At 42.6% G+C, this 16,811-nt stretch overlaps 1 protein-coding gene across 1 annotated transcript in view; it reads left to right on the plus strand.

The window, feature by feature from the left end:
• The window catches only part of CHD9 (chromodomain helicase DNA binding protein 9), a 70,600-nt gene that overhangs the window by 35,440 nt on the left and 18,349 nt on the right, over positions 1 to 16,811 (plus strand). The window contains exons 10-21 of the mRNA XM_015422292.1: positions 628 to 749; positions 1,513 to 1,756; positions 2,446 to 2,622; positions 3,320 to 3,463; positions 4,269 to 4,517; positions 5,386 to 5,561; positions 12,069 to 12,264; positions 12,727 to 12,894; positions 13,512 to 13,691; positions 14,032 to 14,142; positions 14,915 to 15,111; positions 16,458 to 16,657. Of these exons, the coding sequence (XP_015277778.1) occupies positions 628 to 749; positions 1,513 to 1,756; positions 2,446 to 2,622; positions 3,320 to 3,463; positions 4,269 to 4,517; positions 5,386 to 5,561; positions 12,069 to 12,264; positions 12,727 to 12,894; positions 13,512 to 13,691; positions 14,032 to 14,142; positions 14,915 to 15,111; positions 16,458 to 16,657 (2,164 nt within the window). The remainder of the gene's footprint in view (positions 1 to 627; positions 750 to 1,512; positions 1,757 to 2,445; positions 2,623 to 3,319; positions 3,464 to 4,268; positions 4,518 to 5,385; positions 5,562 to 12,068; positions 12,265 to 12,726; positions 12,895 to 13,511; positions 13,692 to 14,031; positions 14,143 to 14,914; positions 15,112 to 16,457; positions 16,658 to 16,811) is intronic.

The raw sequence follows: 16,811 nt of genomic DNA on the forward strand, positions 1-16,811 counted from the left end.
TACAGCTTTATTTAATGTTTATTCTAATTGCTGAACAGTATATAAATAGTAGCAGCTATAGAAAAGAAGGAGCAAATCAAGTAAATGAGTGAAAAATTTCACTTTGTAATGTTAAAATAACATTATGTCCCTAATCAGTTAAAATCATATAAACTTTATTCAAGAGATACCATGTAAGAGTGATTAAAATGTGGAATTTGCTGCCAGAGGATGTAGTGATGGCCAGTTTCAAAAGCGGATTAGATAGACTCATGGAGGATAAGTCTACAAATGGCTACTAGCCATGGTGACTGAGGGGAACCTTCATGTTCAGAGGCAGTTAGCCTCTGAATCCCAGAGTCAAGGGGGCAACATCAGGGGAAGGCCTGTTGTTGGCCTTCCAGAGGAACTGGTTCGCCACTGTTTGAGACAGGATGCTGGACTAGATGGACCACTCGTCTGATACAGCAGGGCTGCTCTTATGTTCTTAAGTGAATAGTATGCCATGTTACTTTTTCCAGTATAAAAGCAAACTGCAAACTTGCAAACCTACAGAAATTTCCCCACAAAAGAACTAAGAGAAATCTTCTGTTTCTTCCTCCAAGTAGAGGCAGCGATGCTTCATTTATGTTTTGCTTTGTCCTTAAGGATCGACCTCCTCCTAATTCATGGAAGAAAATAGAACAGTCCAGGGAATATAAAAATGGCAACCAACTCAGGGAATACCAATTGGAAGGACTCAACTGGCTCCTTTTCAACTGGTACAATCGGTATGTGCTCTTAACATACTTAAAATGCTTCTGTTTAAGTGTCAAACAATCACTCTGGGCAACATGCTTAAAACTGTAAATTTGTAATGTATGTAAAGGTCTGGTTACTGTCCCTTTGGGATAGATCCCCCCCCCCCATATCTTTAATATGTAATGTATGCCAGCACTAGTAAAGGGAACAGAATTGCCAACATATAACGTTCCAGTGAAGACAAGTTTTTGCTAATTATTGGGCTGTGGAACAGTAAAGAAGTAATGGGTGTGAAGAGGGCGAAGGGTTGGCAAACTTTTGATCTGTGACTGCCTGCATGGTGTGTAGAATCCAAGGGCCTAGTCTGACTATCCCCTGCAAAACAGTGCAAAAGGAAATTTTTTTGTTCTTACTTACTTACATGGCATCATTTGGCTGTAAGTGACAAACTGTGAGTTGTCATACAAACAAGCCTTGGTGGATCCATGGGCTTGTGTGCTTGTTTCTCGTTGTGTATGGCCAATTAATAGAAAATGTTAGGATATGGGACAATGCAAAGTTTGTTGCATTGAAGGCCCAGATTGTGATTTTCAGCTTGAGGATTCCCCAGCCCATTTCTGTTAGGTCTTTCTGGGGCTTGTTCAACGGAAGGTCCTTTCTGCAAAGGACTTGCTTTCCCAAATCCTATGTATGCTTAACAACCTTAGCAACCCAAAAACGTTCTGAATAGAATTGTGTTGTGTATCTCCTCTGTAGGTTTGTTAAGTCTTTTTGATTCTTTCCCCCCTCCAGACAAAACTGCATCTTAGCTGATGAAATGGGTCTTGGCAAAACCATCCAATCAATCACTTTCCTCTATGAAATCCTCCTGACTGGCATAAGAGGGCCTTTCCTGATCATAGCTCCACTTTCCACCATAGCCAACTGGGAAAGAGAGTTCCGCACGTGGACTGATCTTAATGTTGTGGTATATCATGGAAGTATGATCAGTAGGCAGATGATACAGCAGTATGAGATGTACTTCAGGGACTCGCAGGTAACTTTTTTACACTAGCTTCTAAGTAGTAGACCATTACAAATGCAGCACACTGTTACTTATATGGTATTTATGTATTTGAGAATCACGCTGCATCCTTAATTTAATACACTGAAAATCATCCGGATTGTGAAGGCATCAATCAGGGCTGCTTCTGCATATTGTATCACAACAATGTTCAGAGTAGAAATTTGGCAGCCTAGCACTTAGCCATCATGGCAGTTGCACATGGGTGGAGCTAACTGTGTCAGTGTGTTCTTTCTTTGCATATGGGGGTGGTGGCGGTGGCTATCTTTCAGGTTCACTCTGTGGGGTTCCAAGGTCACATATAGTTGTTGTGAAGCATTCTGAGAAACATCCTGGTTATCCTTACAGATAGCACAGACACACACACCCCGCTAAGACACTGAATGTCTGTTCCATGATAGCTAAAAAGATCGATCACGTTCAGAGGCTGTATTTTTTCTAAATACCAGTTGCTGGGGGAAAGGGGAGGCTTCAACCTGTATGCCCTCTTTGTAGACCTTCCATAGCATCTGATTGGTCAGAGCGGGAACAGGGTGTAAGACTTAAACTGCCAGTCTGCTCCAGCACTTGCTATACTTACATGTTTCTGTTATAAGATATTCCAGTGCTACAAATTCAGTGAAAAATGAGAAGGTCCAAGATGATGTTTGTTCATGTTTTAGGGTCGCGTCATTAGAGGTACATACAAGTTCCAAGCCATTATCACTACCTTTGAGATGATTCTTGGTGGCTGTGCAGAACTCAATGCCGTTGAATGGCGCTGTGTTATTATTGATGAAGCACACAGACTGAAGAATAAAAACTGTAAACTGCTGGAAGGACTCAAACTTATGAATCTTGTGAGTGTCTGCTTTCAGTTTCTTGAAGTAACAAAGCGAGCACATTGAGAATGGGAATGCAAGTGGAGGTTAACATTTAAGCTAAATGTTTGAAAAAGTTATTCTCTCCAAACCCCACAGATTGGATTCTTACAGTGCGTGCTTTGTGTTACTTAACATTAGGTGTGCAGTTCCTTTTCTTCCTTCCCTCCCAAATCTGCATGGACTCTAGTGAACAAAGTAGTTTAATTCACTCACTCCAAAGAGCTGTATGAAAATCTACGTTTAGATTTTTTAGTCCCAAAACCAGGGAGTTAAGATGGTGTTTCTTAATATGGTTTTCCTACTCTGACTAATTGTTGCCAGTCTGTGTTTTTGTTACAGTACATCCCACCTTCTCCTGTACCATAAAGCCCCTTAACCTATCGACATTGATTCTTCTGCTTGAATTCTTATCACTTGCACTGTAGTACTTTGCTCTTGAATCCTTAGGTTAAGGTTCAAGCCACACCCCACTAAATTACATTGTAAAACTAATGATATAATTTCTTAAAGGCAACCAAATAACGCACATTTTTATTTACACAAAACACTTCTTGCTTAGGAATGATTGTCAGGGATATTGTCTCTATATTTAATCCTGCTAAGGTTCAAGATGTTGAGTGGCTTTTTAAGTACTATATTTTAGAATGTCATACTAAATGTGCATCTTTCATAGGAGCACAAGGTGCTGTTGACAGGCACACCACTGCAGAATACAGTAGAAGAACTTTTCAGCCTCCTTCACTTCCTTGAACCTTTACGTTTTCCAGCAGAATCTACTTTCATGCAGGAATTTGGGGATCTTAAAACAGAGGAGCAGGTATGTTCCAAAGTACTGCATTGGAAATAAAAATTAAGAATTCTATGGGCTGGCTGTTATGTTATGTAATGGTAGTCAACCCATCAGACAGCAGTAAATAGGTTGCTTCTCTCCTCCTCTGTTTTCATTTCAAATAATGGTAAAATAGCCTGTCTTACTGCTTCTTTATTTTAACTGACTGTAGTAGTAATGCTGCAGTTTACAGTGTTTCCAAATTAATTATGACAGAATTGTGAAATTGTGGTATTTGGTGTTGTGAATAAAAATCATAATCTGTACATTATGTGCATTTTTTCCAGCACAGGGTCTAACTTATCAGCTACATAATAGGTCCATTTGTTGGCTAAGATCCAGAATTTTTTTTTTAAAGGTGCTGAAGGGTTTTGGCTTAGTTTCAAGAGTGGTTTGGTATGGAGCTTGTAGAGCTGCTGTTCAAATACAGTTTCTTCTAGGATGCACAGTATTAGCATATGGATCTTTGGCTCTTCCTTCTTATCTGTGATAAGGTGTGCTTACCTCAAGGACTGAACTATGGAAATACTTGCAGATCAAGCTCTCCGGTTCAAATACTGTTTCTTGGATTATGCCAGTAGTAATAATAAAAAGAGGGGCCTAGATGTATTCATCGAAAAACTGTGTTTCCTTCTTACATTTTCTGACAAATGTAATTTAGTTGCTTATATGACTCACACTGTCTCATAAATGACTCAGAACTTCATGACAGGACAAAACTAGTTTTAAGTTAAAATTTTATATTATAAAATGGTGTATATGTGTGGATACAGATAATCTGTATTTCATTTAGGTGCAAAAACTGCAGGCTATCTTGAAACCAATGATGCTGAGAAGGCTAAAAGAAGACGTGGAGAAGAAGCTGGCTCCCAAGGAAGAAACCATTATTGAAGTTGAGCTCACAAATATCCAGAAAAAGTATTATCGAGCTATTTTAGAGAAGAACTTTGCATTTTTGTCAAAAGGTGCAGGCCAAGCTAATGTGCCCAACTTAGTTAATACTATGATGGAACTCAGGAAGTGTAGTACCTCCGAGGTACTAGTTTTTTGCTGCGTGTTTTCGGCGGGAAGCCTCGGTTGTTCCACGGAAGCGCTACGCTTCCCAGATGTGCCGGTGAGATCGCGCCCGGAAACTCCGCCTGTCTTCCGTCTCTCTTGCGTGGCTAATGTTCCGTGTGACTGCAGCCGTAAAATGTCAAAACTTCATCATTTAGTTACTGCAGGGTCTGTTTTTGTATCATAAAACACCACTGACTTCAGTAAAGCTATAATTGGGATGAATTTCAAAAGAGTATTATTAAGTCAAAGAATTTGATTACTATTGTACCTTGCTTTTAGGGTGGGTGAAGTCCTTGTACGTTCTTTAAGAGGCTACATGAATGCTAAATTCAGTCTGATCAATCACTTCCCTTGCTGTATTCTTATTGTGAAGCTGAAGCCCTAATAATTAATGGGTTGGATCCCAAGAACCGTGAGGAGAAGGGAAATGGCAACTAGCCCTGCTCCAGCAAGGCTTGGACAAAGCCATGTGAAGTTCACACAGTGCGGTTCTGGAACTTCTGCTTTTCAAGAAGTTGGGCAAGTGGAAGAACAGCTTTGGGTTTACTTTCATGGTTTCTTGTGCAGCATTCTAGTGCAAAATGTGAAACTATCCCTTCAGCAAGCAGAAAAAAAGAACCCTTGGTTCAGATCCTTTAGGAGTAAATATTAACATGAAAAATGTTGGTGTCAAGGGTGGCGATTTTAAATGGAGAGAATCTGGCCTTAGTTATGCTCCTACACAACTTACAGAGTAGCCATTCAGACAATGTTCAACTTGAGTCAAAGTGACAGAAAGAAAGGCAATTGATAACATGTGCACACCTTATCTGGCAGGTGCTGAGGAGAAAATCCTTGGAGAGTTTAGGGAGACGTACAGCCCAACTGCTTCTGATTTCCACCTACAAGCAATGATCCAGTCTGCTGGGAAATTGGTTCTCATAGACAAACTTCTTCCAAAAATGAAAGCAGGAGGCCATAAAGTGCTTATCTTCTCTCAGATGGTCCGCTGTCTTGATATTCTTGAAGACTACCTTATACATAAAAGGTAGGGTACTGTTTGTATTATAAATACGCAGTTTAAATTGTATATTGTATTATAATTACTGATGATAAAGTTGTAGTCTGATGTACCGACTGGTACGACAAAGTTGTAGTCTGATGTACCGACTGGTATGGTGGTTCTGTACGGCTCTTGATTTCCTGTCCCTTGGTTATTGAATGCTGGTGGCTTATTCGGATGTCTGTGCTCCTTGCTTGATGAATGGTGACTTGCATGCATGACTACAGTGCCACAAATAAAGCATTCATGTTGCGGTTAGATAATTTAATGGAGCAATAGTGGTACATGAAATGCTTTTCAGTAGGTTCATGTATGTGTGAGTAACCAGGTAATGAGAAGTGAAGTGACATGTGACCTAGGCCTGAATGATCAGTTGTTCTCTTGCACTACAGCTGAAAGCCCAGCCCTATAGACTGAAGTAGCAGTACAGTGGAGCGTAAACTTAAAAATTAAAATGATAACTATCAAATCAGTTTTAATTGAAACTTCTGTAATTCTGCTGTTGAGAGCTAACAGTAATTTATGAAATGGATTGCAAGAAATACATGGTTGCCCTGTAATTGAGAGCCAGTGTGGTGTAGTCGTTCGCGTCAGATTAGGATCTGGGTGAGTCAGGTTTGAATTCCCACTCTTCTCTGAAAGCTTTCTGGGTGATGTCTGGCCAGCCACACACTCTCAGCCTAAACCACTTCACAGGACTGTTGTGAGGATAAAATGGAGGAGAGGAGAATGATGTGAGCCAATTTGGATTTCCCACTGGGGAGAAAAGTAAATCAGTTTTTCTGTCTTTGAGGTCATGTAGAGGGAAACCATGCAGATGAAAAAGATGAATGCAGTTTCTGAAACGTGTGCTTCCTATATTTTGACAAGATATTTAGCTATACGTTACATATATTATTAAGGCATTGGATTGCTAGATAGGGGGTTGCTGTTAAATGTTTACTATTATGGCTAATTAAAAAATAATAATCTTGGGCCCTGTTCACACGGAGCATTTGCCCGCGCTAAAGATATGGATGAGAGGTGGATTTTCTGGGCGCAATCACTCCACAACATCTGGGAAGTGTAGTGCACCCATGGCTAACCCGTGGCTTCGTGCCGAAGATACGGAGTAAAAAACTAGTACTTACGATGTACTAGTTTCCGGAAAACGTGGGACAAGGGCGGGCGTCTAATCACGTCCCGTCCTAGTCCCATCGCAAACCGTTTAGTTTTCTTTTTAAGTCTGCACAGGATGCGCACAAACTATCATGCGCATGCTCACCTTTTGGTGAGAAAAAAAATATTCCCGTTTATCATGGAAGTGGCGCCTAGCGATTGCTGGTGTGATTGCGCCGCGCTGCAGGATAGCCGTGTGATCGGCACCTCACGCCCTAACCACGGGACCTCGATGGGACGTGTGATCGGGCAGCGGCATGTTATTTTGCTCTGGGGCAAACAGCCGCACTCCCCCCCCCGCCGCATTTTTCGGCCTGTGTGACCGGGGCCTTTGACTACTTTTAATGCGGTTGTCTTAATATATTACTAGCGAAGTATGGCCCCATCTATGTGTATGTAAATCCACTGATCAGAGTCACACTGACAGTAAACAGATAGTTCTGCAACTTTGGTGGACCCCCCTCCCCAAGTTTGCAAAAACAAACAAACCTAAAAGCCTGAAAAGTTAAAAATACACTGGGGGGGGCTTAAATTCCCCCTCCCCAAAAACCCTAAAGCGTTGTCTGTGCACATGGCAGGCAACTCACCTACTTCCCCTGGTGGCAGCATCAGAGGTTAGGAGCCACAGCATCCATGTTGGGAGGGGCAGGAGCCATGATGGGTCTGGTGGCAGACGCCAGGAGCGGTGGTGTTGATGGAGGGGGGAGTAGGAGTGGCATTGGGCTTGGTGGCAGAGGCTGGGCCCTGCAGTGTCGACAGGGAGGGTAGCTGTGCCAGGTTCAGTGGCGGAGGCAACTGGAAGCTGTGTAGTATCCATCATGGGTGGGGAGCCGGGCCTGCACTGGCACCAGTGGGAGGGGGAGCTGCAGCAAAGCTGGGATAGGGCTGGGATAATTATCTGACTTCCTGCATTACCCCCATTCCTGAAACTCTGTCAGAGTCCCACGTCAATCATGCTCAACAACAGTCCTTAAGAAAGGTGCAGTTTATTGAAGGAAGAGGTCATCATACAACACACCTTGTGTCAGGAATTGGGGGTAAGGCGGGAAGTCAGATAATTATACTCAATTCATACAAGTCCCCCGTGCAGGCCAATGAGCAGGGGCAAGCAAGCGCACTCAAAGGAAAAACGGCTCGGCTGGCGTGGCTGAGCACAGCTCCAAGGCCACAGTAGAGATAACGGGAGGAGCTAGGAGTGCATACCAGAAGGAGAGGGGTGGCGGTGAGAAACAGGGGGAAGCTGGAGAAGAGGGGGGGAACACAATCCTTCCCATGGTGGCGTCAGCCGACAGGTAGGTGCTGCTGAGGCGGGAAAGCTGGGGTTGGGTGGGGGAAGTCCCTCCTGTGATTCTTTGCCGGTGCCCACTTGTATCTCTGCAATAGGCAGAAGGGCATATTACTTGTGATGCACTTAATGCAGCATGCGTGCAGATGGAATTTCATGGAAGTGTGAAGTTGTTTGACATTGCCCTTTGGTTAGAATTGTCAGAGCTAATATATTACAATACGTTACAAAACGCATAACTCTGGGAGCCTGGCTGCCTGCCAAGTGCCTGTGGCCTTTTCAGATTATCTGCAGTGCAGCTTTATGGCTGATTAGTGGTGAGGAAAACTTAGGGTGCTTTTAACTGGTGACTAAACGCCAAATCAATTTAGTGGCCTGCTTACCCCACGCGGAGAGATTCTGCTACTGTTTCTGTGTGTGTGTGTGTGTGTGTGTGTGTGTGTGGGAAACCAGCTAGGCATTCTTGCTTCTAGATTACAGGGTTGACACAGGCCTTAAACTGAAGAAAATCTCTCTTGTATTGTGTTCACTTGGTCTTATTGGTATATACATTGTTTGTATGAAGAACTGTGCAGTTATGAAGGAATCACAGAGACAGCTCTTCTCGAGGGTAGAAAATCAGTCTGCCTCTCAAGGCAGCAGCAGTTTATTTTATCCCCATTCTGCCTTCCCCCTCCCCTCCATCCGTGTGCTGGGGTTGAGAGTTCACATAGCTGGGGTCCAGAGTTCACATTCAGAAAACCAGAGGAGAACACAGTGGAGGAGAGAATTGAGTCTTGAGTACTCTTCCAACTTGTTCCTCAGGTGGAACTATGCAAATGAGGTGAGCTTTTGTCCTTGCTGGTGGGAGGAGGGATCTCCTAGTTCCAGTCCTGTCTGCTCCAGAGCATTATACTCTCAGATGCTCTCTTCTCTCTCGTAAATCCTTCTGTTTACCTCATAATCTCTTGTCTGCATCGCTGCACCTTTCTCCAAGCTGCTACCAGTCCTCGGAGAGCCATCTCCAATTCCTTTCACAGCTGCCACAGGTGTTGCTATGGGCCATTCCGATCAATCAGATGAGGCTGAAACTTCTGTCTGACAGAATGGGAGGGGAATGGTCAAGAGGCAGCATTTCCTCCTGTGCTCAACCTCCTCACAGGCTTCTAATTGCAAAGATGTTAGAGATCGCTGCCACAGGTGTTGCTATGGGCCATTCTGATCAATCAGATAAGGCTGAAACTTCTGTCTGTTCATCTGACAGAATGGAATGGTCAAGAGGCAGCATTTCCTCCTGTGCTCAACCTTCTCACAGGCTTCTAATTGCAAAGATGTTAGAGATCTTACATCTAAGGGCAGGCTGTCCTGCTGAAAAAAACTCCAGTTCTAACAAAGGAGTATAATCTGTTTTTCCAAAGGTCTCATTAAAAAAATATATGATTCAGGTAGAAGGCTTTATCCATTTAATTAACCAGTGACTCAGATCCTGCAGCTTTTCTATGATGTGATGATGCTTTATGGATTCTTCTCTTTCCTCCAAGTTATTCAGGAGCCAACTCCAGTCTTTATAAGGTACCTTTCTAGCTCGCAGATTCCAGTTTGGACGCAGTCCTTGTTACCTTCTAGCCCCCGGAGTCTAATATTGTGGGTGGGGTGGGGAGAAAAGTGGGATAGAAGGGCCTGAATAAATAATGTTGATACCCTAATGAAATCATAAATACCGTGTTTGCTTTTCACATGGATCCCCCACATTGTACATCTGGACCATCCTGAAAGGTGTTTGTTTATTGACGTAGGCACAAATAGGTCACTTGCCAGTCAGCAGGAGTTGCATTGGCATTCTTACAGCAGGGCCTTATCTAAGATCTTCATCCAGATATCTTTTCACCTCTATCTACTGTGTTTTGTTCTCTTCACATCCACATATAACGCTCTTCTTTCTTACACCTGCCACCTGTTTCTAAGTAATCTTCTTGGCATCTGTACAAGGCCCGCAGAGCCTTATTTAAGACACTGATTATACTGCTACGCACAACTCTGCATAACACTTTGTTTTAAAGTCACTTTCCTAGTGGCCATTAAATTACTTAAAGAAGTCTAAGAACTTAATGCCTTGTCTGTTTGAACAGAGCTTTGTTCCTTTCACCAGGATCAAGTGATTATAAGGACAAACTCATCCTTTATTCCAAATGTCAGTGCCATCTTCCTCACATCTCACGGGCCGATCTTTCGTTACTCTGCCCTAGCTGAAATACTCTATGCCACTGCTCTGTAATATTGATGACCATAGGGCCTTGCATATCTACCCGTCACACACCTCAGCAGTCTGTACAGATGAGTTTTTGTACCGTTACTCCTGGACTCCGTAGGCAAAACAACAACAACCCCAGACAGACAGAACAAAACACAAAAACCACTCTAGCCAGACGGATAAAGGCATTCATTGCACTCAGGCCCAGCACTTGCCTGTTGCTGCTGCTCTAAGGGTATATTCACACTGTGGGTGGCCATCAGCAATGCACTGTTCAGCACTCAGGCACCACTGGAAAAGTTCTGCAAGATAGCACGATAGTCTTCCTTCTCAACCTTTTGTTCATCATGATAGGTTGTTCAAGTGTATCTGTTTGAGTACTCTTACTAGAGTCTCTGTGTCAGCAATTCAGCCCACACTGGATGTGGACACTGCTCTTGAACATCCTTGCCTGGATTCGCTCCTCTAGTTTCACAGAATGAGATAATGGTAATTACTGTAACTGTCAAGGTTCTTCCTTGTTGGTGGATGGAGGAGCTCTGGCCCCACCCATGATACTGCAGCTGAGAGTGTTGATGAAGGATTAAAGGCAACAGCTCTATTTTCAGTGCTCCCATAGTTCTATTTTGGTCTGCGAGCTTGACGTGTTTCAGACTGTTAATTGTGTTAGTTAACAGGTGATAGTTTTCCTGCATGCTGCAGCAGGCCCTTTACCAAGTGATCTTTTCCTATCACTGCTGTCACAGCATATCCTGTAATGGGGAGATCCCTCCTGCCCTTGGCAGGGATAAACACTTGGCTCATTTGCACGGTGCGGCCTGTGGAATTGCAGGAAGAATATCTCAGCCAGTGTTTCCTGGTAATTTCCTCTGTTGGGAAGAAACCTTCATGTATTGCATTCTGTTTCTATGAACACAATCTGAATGCAGTCAGCTGTTATCATTCCCTTTCTGAGAAGCCAAATGCTGTGTTCAGGTATTTACAAATGTGACAGTTACCAAGCCTGTTAATCTCTTTGGAGCAAGAAGAATTATTTTTGGCTCCTTGAATGCTGCTTCTGGTGGATGGGTAGGGGTGTGCAAAAAAAAAAAAAATCGGTCTGATTCGGATTCGGCCGAATCTGGCAGAATCAATTTTGGCTGGCAGAAAGACTCCTGCATGTCAATTTCGGCAGTACAAGCCCATTCCTGAGTCTTTTGTCCAGCCGAATGTCAATTTCGGCCCCATTATATCCTATGGGCTATTGAAGTCAATGGCGAAAACATAGGGTATATATTCTGGGGGCTGGAGGAGAGGGGGTTCGAGGGAGAGGTTCCAAACGCGCAGGGTAGCTGCGGGAGCCTCTCCCCAAGATACCCACCACATTTCAAGAACATTGGACCAGGGGGTCCAATTATACGGGCCCCCAAACAGGTTGCCCCCATTCCCTCCATTGTTCTCTATGGTGGGGGAAAAGTTACTTTTCCCCCACAGTGCTGTTAGTGGCTCTGGGGGGGGGGTTGGGGGGGGGGGTTTGAGGGAGAGGCTCCAAATTTTCAGGGTAGCTTCGGGAACCTGAATCAGCCCACAGCAGCCTGAATGGGCCATTTTGGGGGGTGAATTCAGACGAATTGAATGCACATCCCTAGGTGTGTGAGGGGGCTTGTCAGAGGCCGCTGGCCTGAGATGTTTCGTTAGAGTACAGGTAGGAGATCCACGTGCTTATTAAGAGTGTTGCTACTGGAGCATTCAATGGTTGTTGGAGAACACAGAACTGAATGCTTATTAGTTGTAATTTCAGGCTTATGTTTAATGGTTTATTTTTTTTTGCATTTCAAAGGTACCTGTATGAGCGAATTGATGGAAGAGTAAGGGGGAACTTGCGTCAGGCTGCAATTGATCGTTTTAGCAAACCAGACTCTGATCGGTTTGTGTTCCTTCTTTGTACGAGAGCTGGTGGACTGGGCATTAATCTGACTGCAGCTGATACGTGCATAATTTTTGATTCTGATTGGAATCCTCAGAATGATTTGCAGGTAATGTTTGTGTGACTAACCCTACAGATTTAGGGTAAGCATGTCAATGTATGGTACACTTAAAATATACAGAGAGTTGGATCAAGACTAAACTGTCAGTTTCTACTGATTCCCTCATCCTGTTGCAGACACCCCTCATGTTGTTCCTCAGGGTTCCCTAATGTTTTGTGGAGATCATTGGGAAGGGGAGGCAGGAAATTTCCATTCTGCTGATAATAAAATTTAGTTCGGATGCAACCCTTAGTTAGGGCGCAGATGTTTTATTTGTTTTGTTTTAACCTTGATTTTAATTATCCTTCTAAATCATCTAACCAGGAAACCTTGCTATGTTTCTGTCTTCTGACTTCAGTTTAGTGATATCTATTTTAGTTGTTCTGTGGGAAGTTTCCAAATGCACCACCAGTAGTGATAGAATTCTTTCTGATGATGATATGTGAAGGATTTTGTACCTTTTTTTCCCAGGCCCAAGCCCGTTGCCATAGGATTGGTCAAAACAAAGCTGTGAAAGTCTACAGGTTGATAACTCGGAACTCTTATGAGAGAGAGATGTTTGACAGAGCAAGTCTGAAGCTGGGCCTGGACAAGGCTGTCTTGCAAAGCATGAGTGGAAGAGAAAATAGTGTTGGTGGTGTATGTACTCTTACCCCTAGACCCATTTTGTTTCTTTCAGAGGATGGGAATCTGTACCATTTATTCAGCACTTTTTTGCAGCCTATGTGGTTATTATGTAGAAAAGGGTTGTAAAGAGCTGACTTAGACAGGGTCTTAAAGCTTTGTAAAACCTCTTTCATTTCCCATGACATTTGTAATTTTTAAAAAATAATTGGTTTGCGTTGGAAAGTTGGCACTACTCAAGAGAGAACACTGTCACTTTGGGCATTGAGTTGTTGGAGGTGGATAGACGATGTTTTAAAAATACTCAGCAAAATGTAACTTGGACTTCCTTGAGAGGTTCTGCGTATGTCATCTAAGTAAAACAGTTTCTTTGTACGTAAGTCTGAAGGAATCAGCAAATATGAATAAAGATGCACAATAAGAAACTCCATAATAAAGTAATGATGTAGAACTATATATAAGATATAAATTATTTGAAGTCCTAAAACACCTTTACACAAAATACAGTGATTTATTGACATGAATTTGCTCTTGTTGAAGTGCATAATTAATAACTAAAATATAGATTACTTGACATGTATTTCTCTGTTGGAATCAAAGTCTCTTACAACATCAAAATCTTACCTGCACAGATACAGCAACTCTCAAAGAAAGAAATTGAAGACTTGCTTCGAAGAGGTGCTTATGGTGCCATTATGGACGAGGAAGACGAGGGCTCTAAATTCTGCGAGGAGGATATTGATCAAATCTTGCAACGTCGCACAAAAACTATCACAATTGAATCTGAAGGGAGGGGCTCAACATTTGCCAAGGTAGGTATAGTTTTCGGTGTGTGATTGTTGCATGGTATCATTTTGATTCATAGAGCCCTGAGAGAGATCTGAGCATTCAGAATCTCCTGCAAGTGATTCCCGCACCTCCTGTGACAGATGTCCCCTGTTTGGAGGCAAAATTCCAATGTGAACATGGGAGGAAATTTATTTACACTTGTAAGGCATGTTCAGACTGCCCCCCCCCAAGATATGTAATTAATATGATTGTCTTGAAAAGGGGTTGGTTGGAAAGGACGTGGCATTTCTCATAATAAGGGGTGGGATAGCTCCTTAACTTGGACTCGTGTTTCGATTATACATTCTATTGTATTTGCTACAGGCTAGTTTTGTTGCATCTGGAAATAGGACAGATATTTCATTAGACGATCCCAATTTTTGGCAGAAGTGGGCCAAAAAAGCAGAAATAGACCTGGATGCCATCAGTGGCAGAGTAAGTATTAATGTTTTCTTTTGGGTTTTTTTTGTAGTAAACTTAACAGGCCTGAACATGTGTATATTTGTAATTTTCCGTTAGGTTTTAAATAGGCTGTGAGAATTGTAATTGTAGCAGATTCGATCATCAGATTACCATTCCTGAAATACTATTTTTTTTTAATGTTGCAAACCTTTCATCCAAATTGGCACATAAATCTCCTTTCAGGAGATTTCTTTCTGCTTCCAGGAAGGTCTAATAAATATCAGTCTTCTGGAGGAACTGCAAATATTTAAAATATTTGCCTTTATTTTCTACAGCAAAGGTAATCAAACTTAGTTGCAAGGTGAGGTATGCTCTCCTAAATTGATGCCTCATGGATCACTAGTTTGTCTCCTTGCTACTTTGCTTCACCAGTTCCTACCAGTGGAAGCAGAAAGTGGCAGGAATCTTCTCTCTAGCCTAGCAATTGTGTACTGCTTCTATTATCAATGACCAGGAATGTCATGTCAGTCTACCCTTGCCTCCCTCCCCACCTGGTTGCAATTGAAGATACCAGGTTGCACACAAGGGAGTTTGCACTTCATCTATCTAGTGTCCGTTCCTCCATAACAAAGTTATCATTTCCCTGTAATTCCAAAAGTAATGTCATATTTCATTGTCTGATATTCAACCAAGATGTTCTTAGGAGAATTTTTTTTTTTGATAACTGTCATTTTGCAAGATATAAGTCAGGTACTTTGAAATTGCTGAATTGTCTCATATATATATATTCTTTAAACTCTCACAGAATAGCCTGGTCATTGACACTCCCAGAATTAGGAAACAAACAAGGCCATTTAGTGCCACGAAAGATGAGCTTGCTGAATTATCTGACATTGAGAGTGAGGGGGATGATAAACCAAAACTGCGGAGACCTTGTGATCGCTCCAATGGATATGGAAGAACAGAATGCTTCAGGGTGGAGAAAAACTTGCTAGTCTATGGGTAATAATGCTTTGTTACTTTGGAAGATGTGCCTTTCCTGTTTGGCTGGTGATCTTACATTTGATAGCATCTCTGACTCCAGAGCAATGATGTGATAATGATGCTGTAACACTGTGACAGTGCCATGCTTTGTGGTAGTTTATTTCTGCCTTAAGGGAACCAAAACAGCCAAGCTCCAGAAAATCTTAGCAGGAGGCTGCCCATCTCTTTATGAGTTCATTAATTGAGAACATGTAATATTACACAGCACAGAGACCACGAAGAAGATCATGTAATATTACAAAAAAATATAAAATGTAAATGTTACTGAAGAAAAATTACTGTTACAAGCTAGCACAAAGCATGCTGTATGGTTAAATAGAAGTTGTATTATATATTAGAACTGCAAAGCCAGAAGAAGAAGCTTTTTGGAGATGTTTAGATTGCTTACCATCATTGTAGAGGTATTTAGGAAAAATAATAGACAGTTAAGCTTGGAACTAGATGTGCAGATTTGCTCAGATATAGTGGATTTACCTGTTAAGTCATGGGACAGGTGAAGAGAAGGAAGGGAGAAACTGAGACACTTGCAGGCTTTGCTTTTCATCTTCTTCCCCAGTATTAGTAATGAACTATAGGTTTGCATTACTGAAACGTTTCAGTGTGTTATCAGTTTTGAGAACCACTGTGTACTGTGTGAGGAAAGGAGAAACAAATTATGCATTTTTATAAATATGTAGAACATACTACAGTAAAAAGCTTTGTTTTCTGGCATTATTGGGGAATGGAGGTTACCAGTTAATCAAGTGTGCCAGATATTCAAATGTACTGTCCTGCCCCTCTACACAGAAGACTCTGCAGTAACCAAACCCCACCCCATTGGGAATGCCATGGCGGTAGCCCCCAAACCTGGCAGAGCCCTTCCCCTTCTCCCTGAGCCACAGAGCCATCCCATGCAGGAGGCAGATAAGTGGGCCAACTGCCCAGGAGTCATCTGGCAGAACTGGTTCCCAACAGCTCAAGGCAGGCAGTGGGAGAAGAGGCATGGGTGATGTCAACTGGCAGCGCCAGCTGTCAGAAGCCCAGCAATGGCCAGAGGCATCAAGTTGGCTGGAGCAACAGGAATGGGGCTCGTACACACCTGAAGTCGCAGCAGTATGGTGACTAGGGCAGAGGAGCTTGCTTTCTGAGTAATGCCAGTTAACTGAGCCTTTTGAATACTTGAATGCTGGATAATGAGGGTTTTGCTGTATGTACTTCAACTGTAGTCTGAACTTTCCTGTAAAGGAATCAACAATCAGAGGTGCTTTTAGAATCCAGCGTGATGTTTTCATTTTAAAAGTTGACCAGTGTTAAATTTTAACTAGGTGGGGTCGTTGGAGAGAGATTCTGTCACATGGACGTTTCAAAAGGCAGCTAAATGAACAAGATGTGGAGATAATTTGCCGAGCCCTCTTAGCTTATTGCCTTGTTCACTACAGAGGAGATGAAAAGATAAAAAGTTTTATATGGGACCTCATTACACCAACTGAGGACGGGCAGACTCGGGAGCTGCAGAATCACCTTGGTAAGAATCCAGCAGCGCCATCGTTAAGCAGGGTACACCCTTCTAAGCCCATCTTGACTTCAGCGGACTTACAAGGTGTAGCTTAGGAAGGCACTGCAAGTCTTTTAGTCATTAGCCAGAGTTGATTTAGCATTATAATAAGATTCAATGTTTC

The sequence above is a fragment of the Gekko japonicus genome, unplaced genomic scaffold (assembly GCF_001447785.1).
Source record: "Gekko japonicus isolate JY-2015 unplaced genomic scaffold, Gekko_japonicus_V1.1 scaffold1051, whole genome shotgun sequence".
Classification (NCBI taxonomy): domain Eukaryota; kingdom Metazoa; phylum Chordata; class Lepidosauria; order Squamata; family Gekkonidae; genus Gekko; species Gekko japonicus.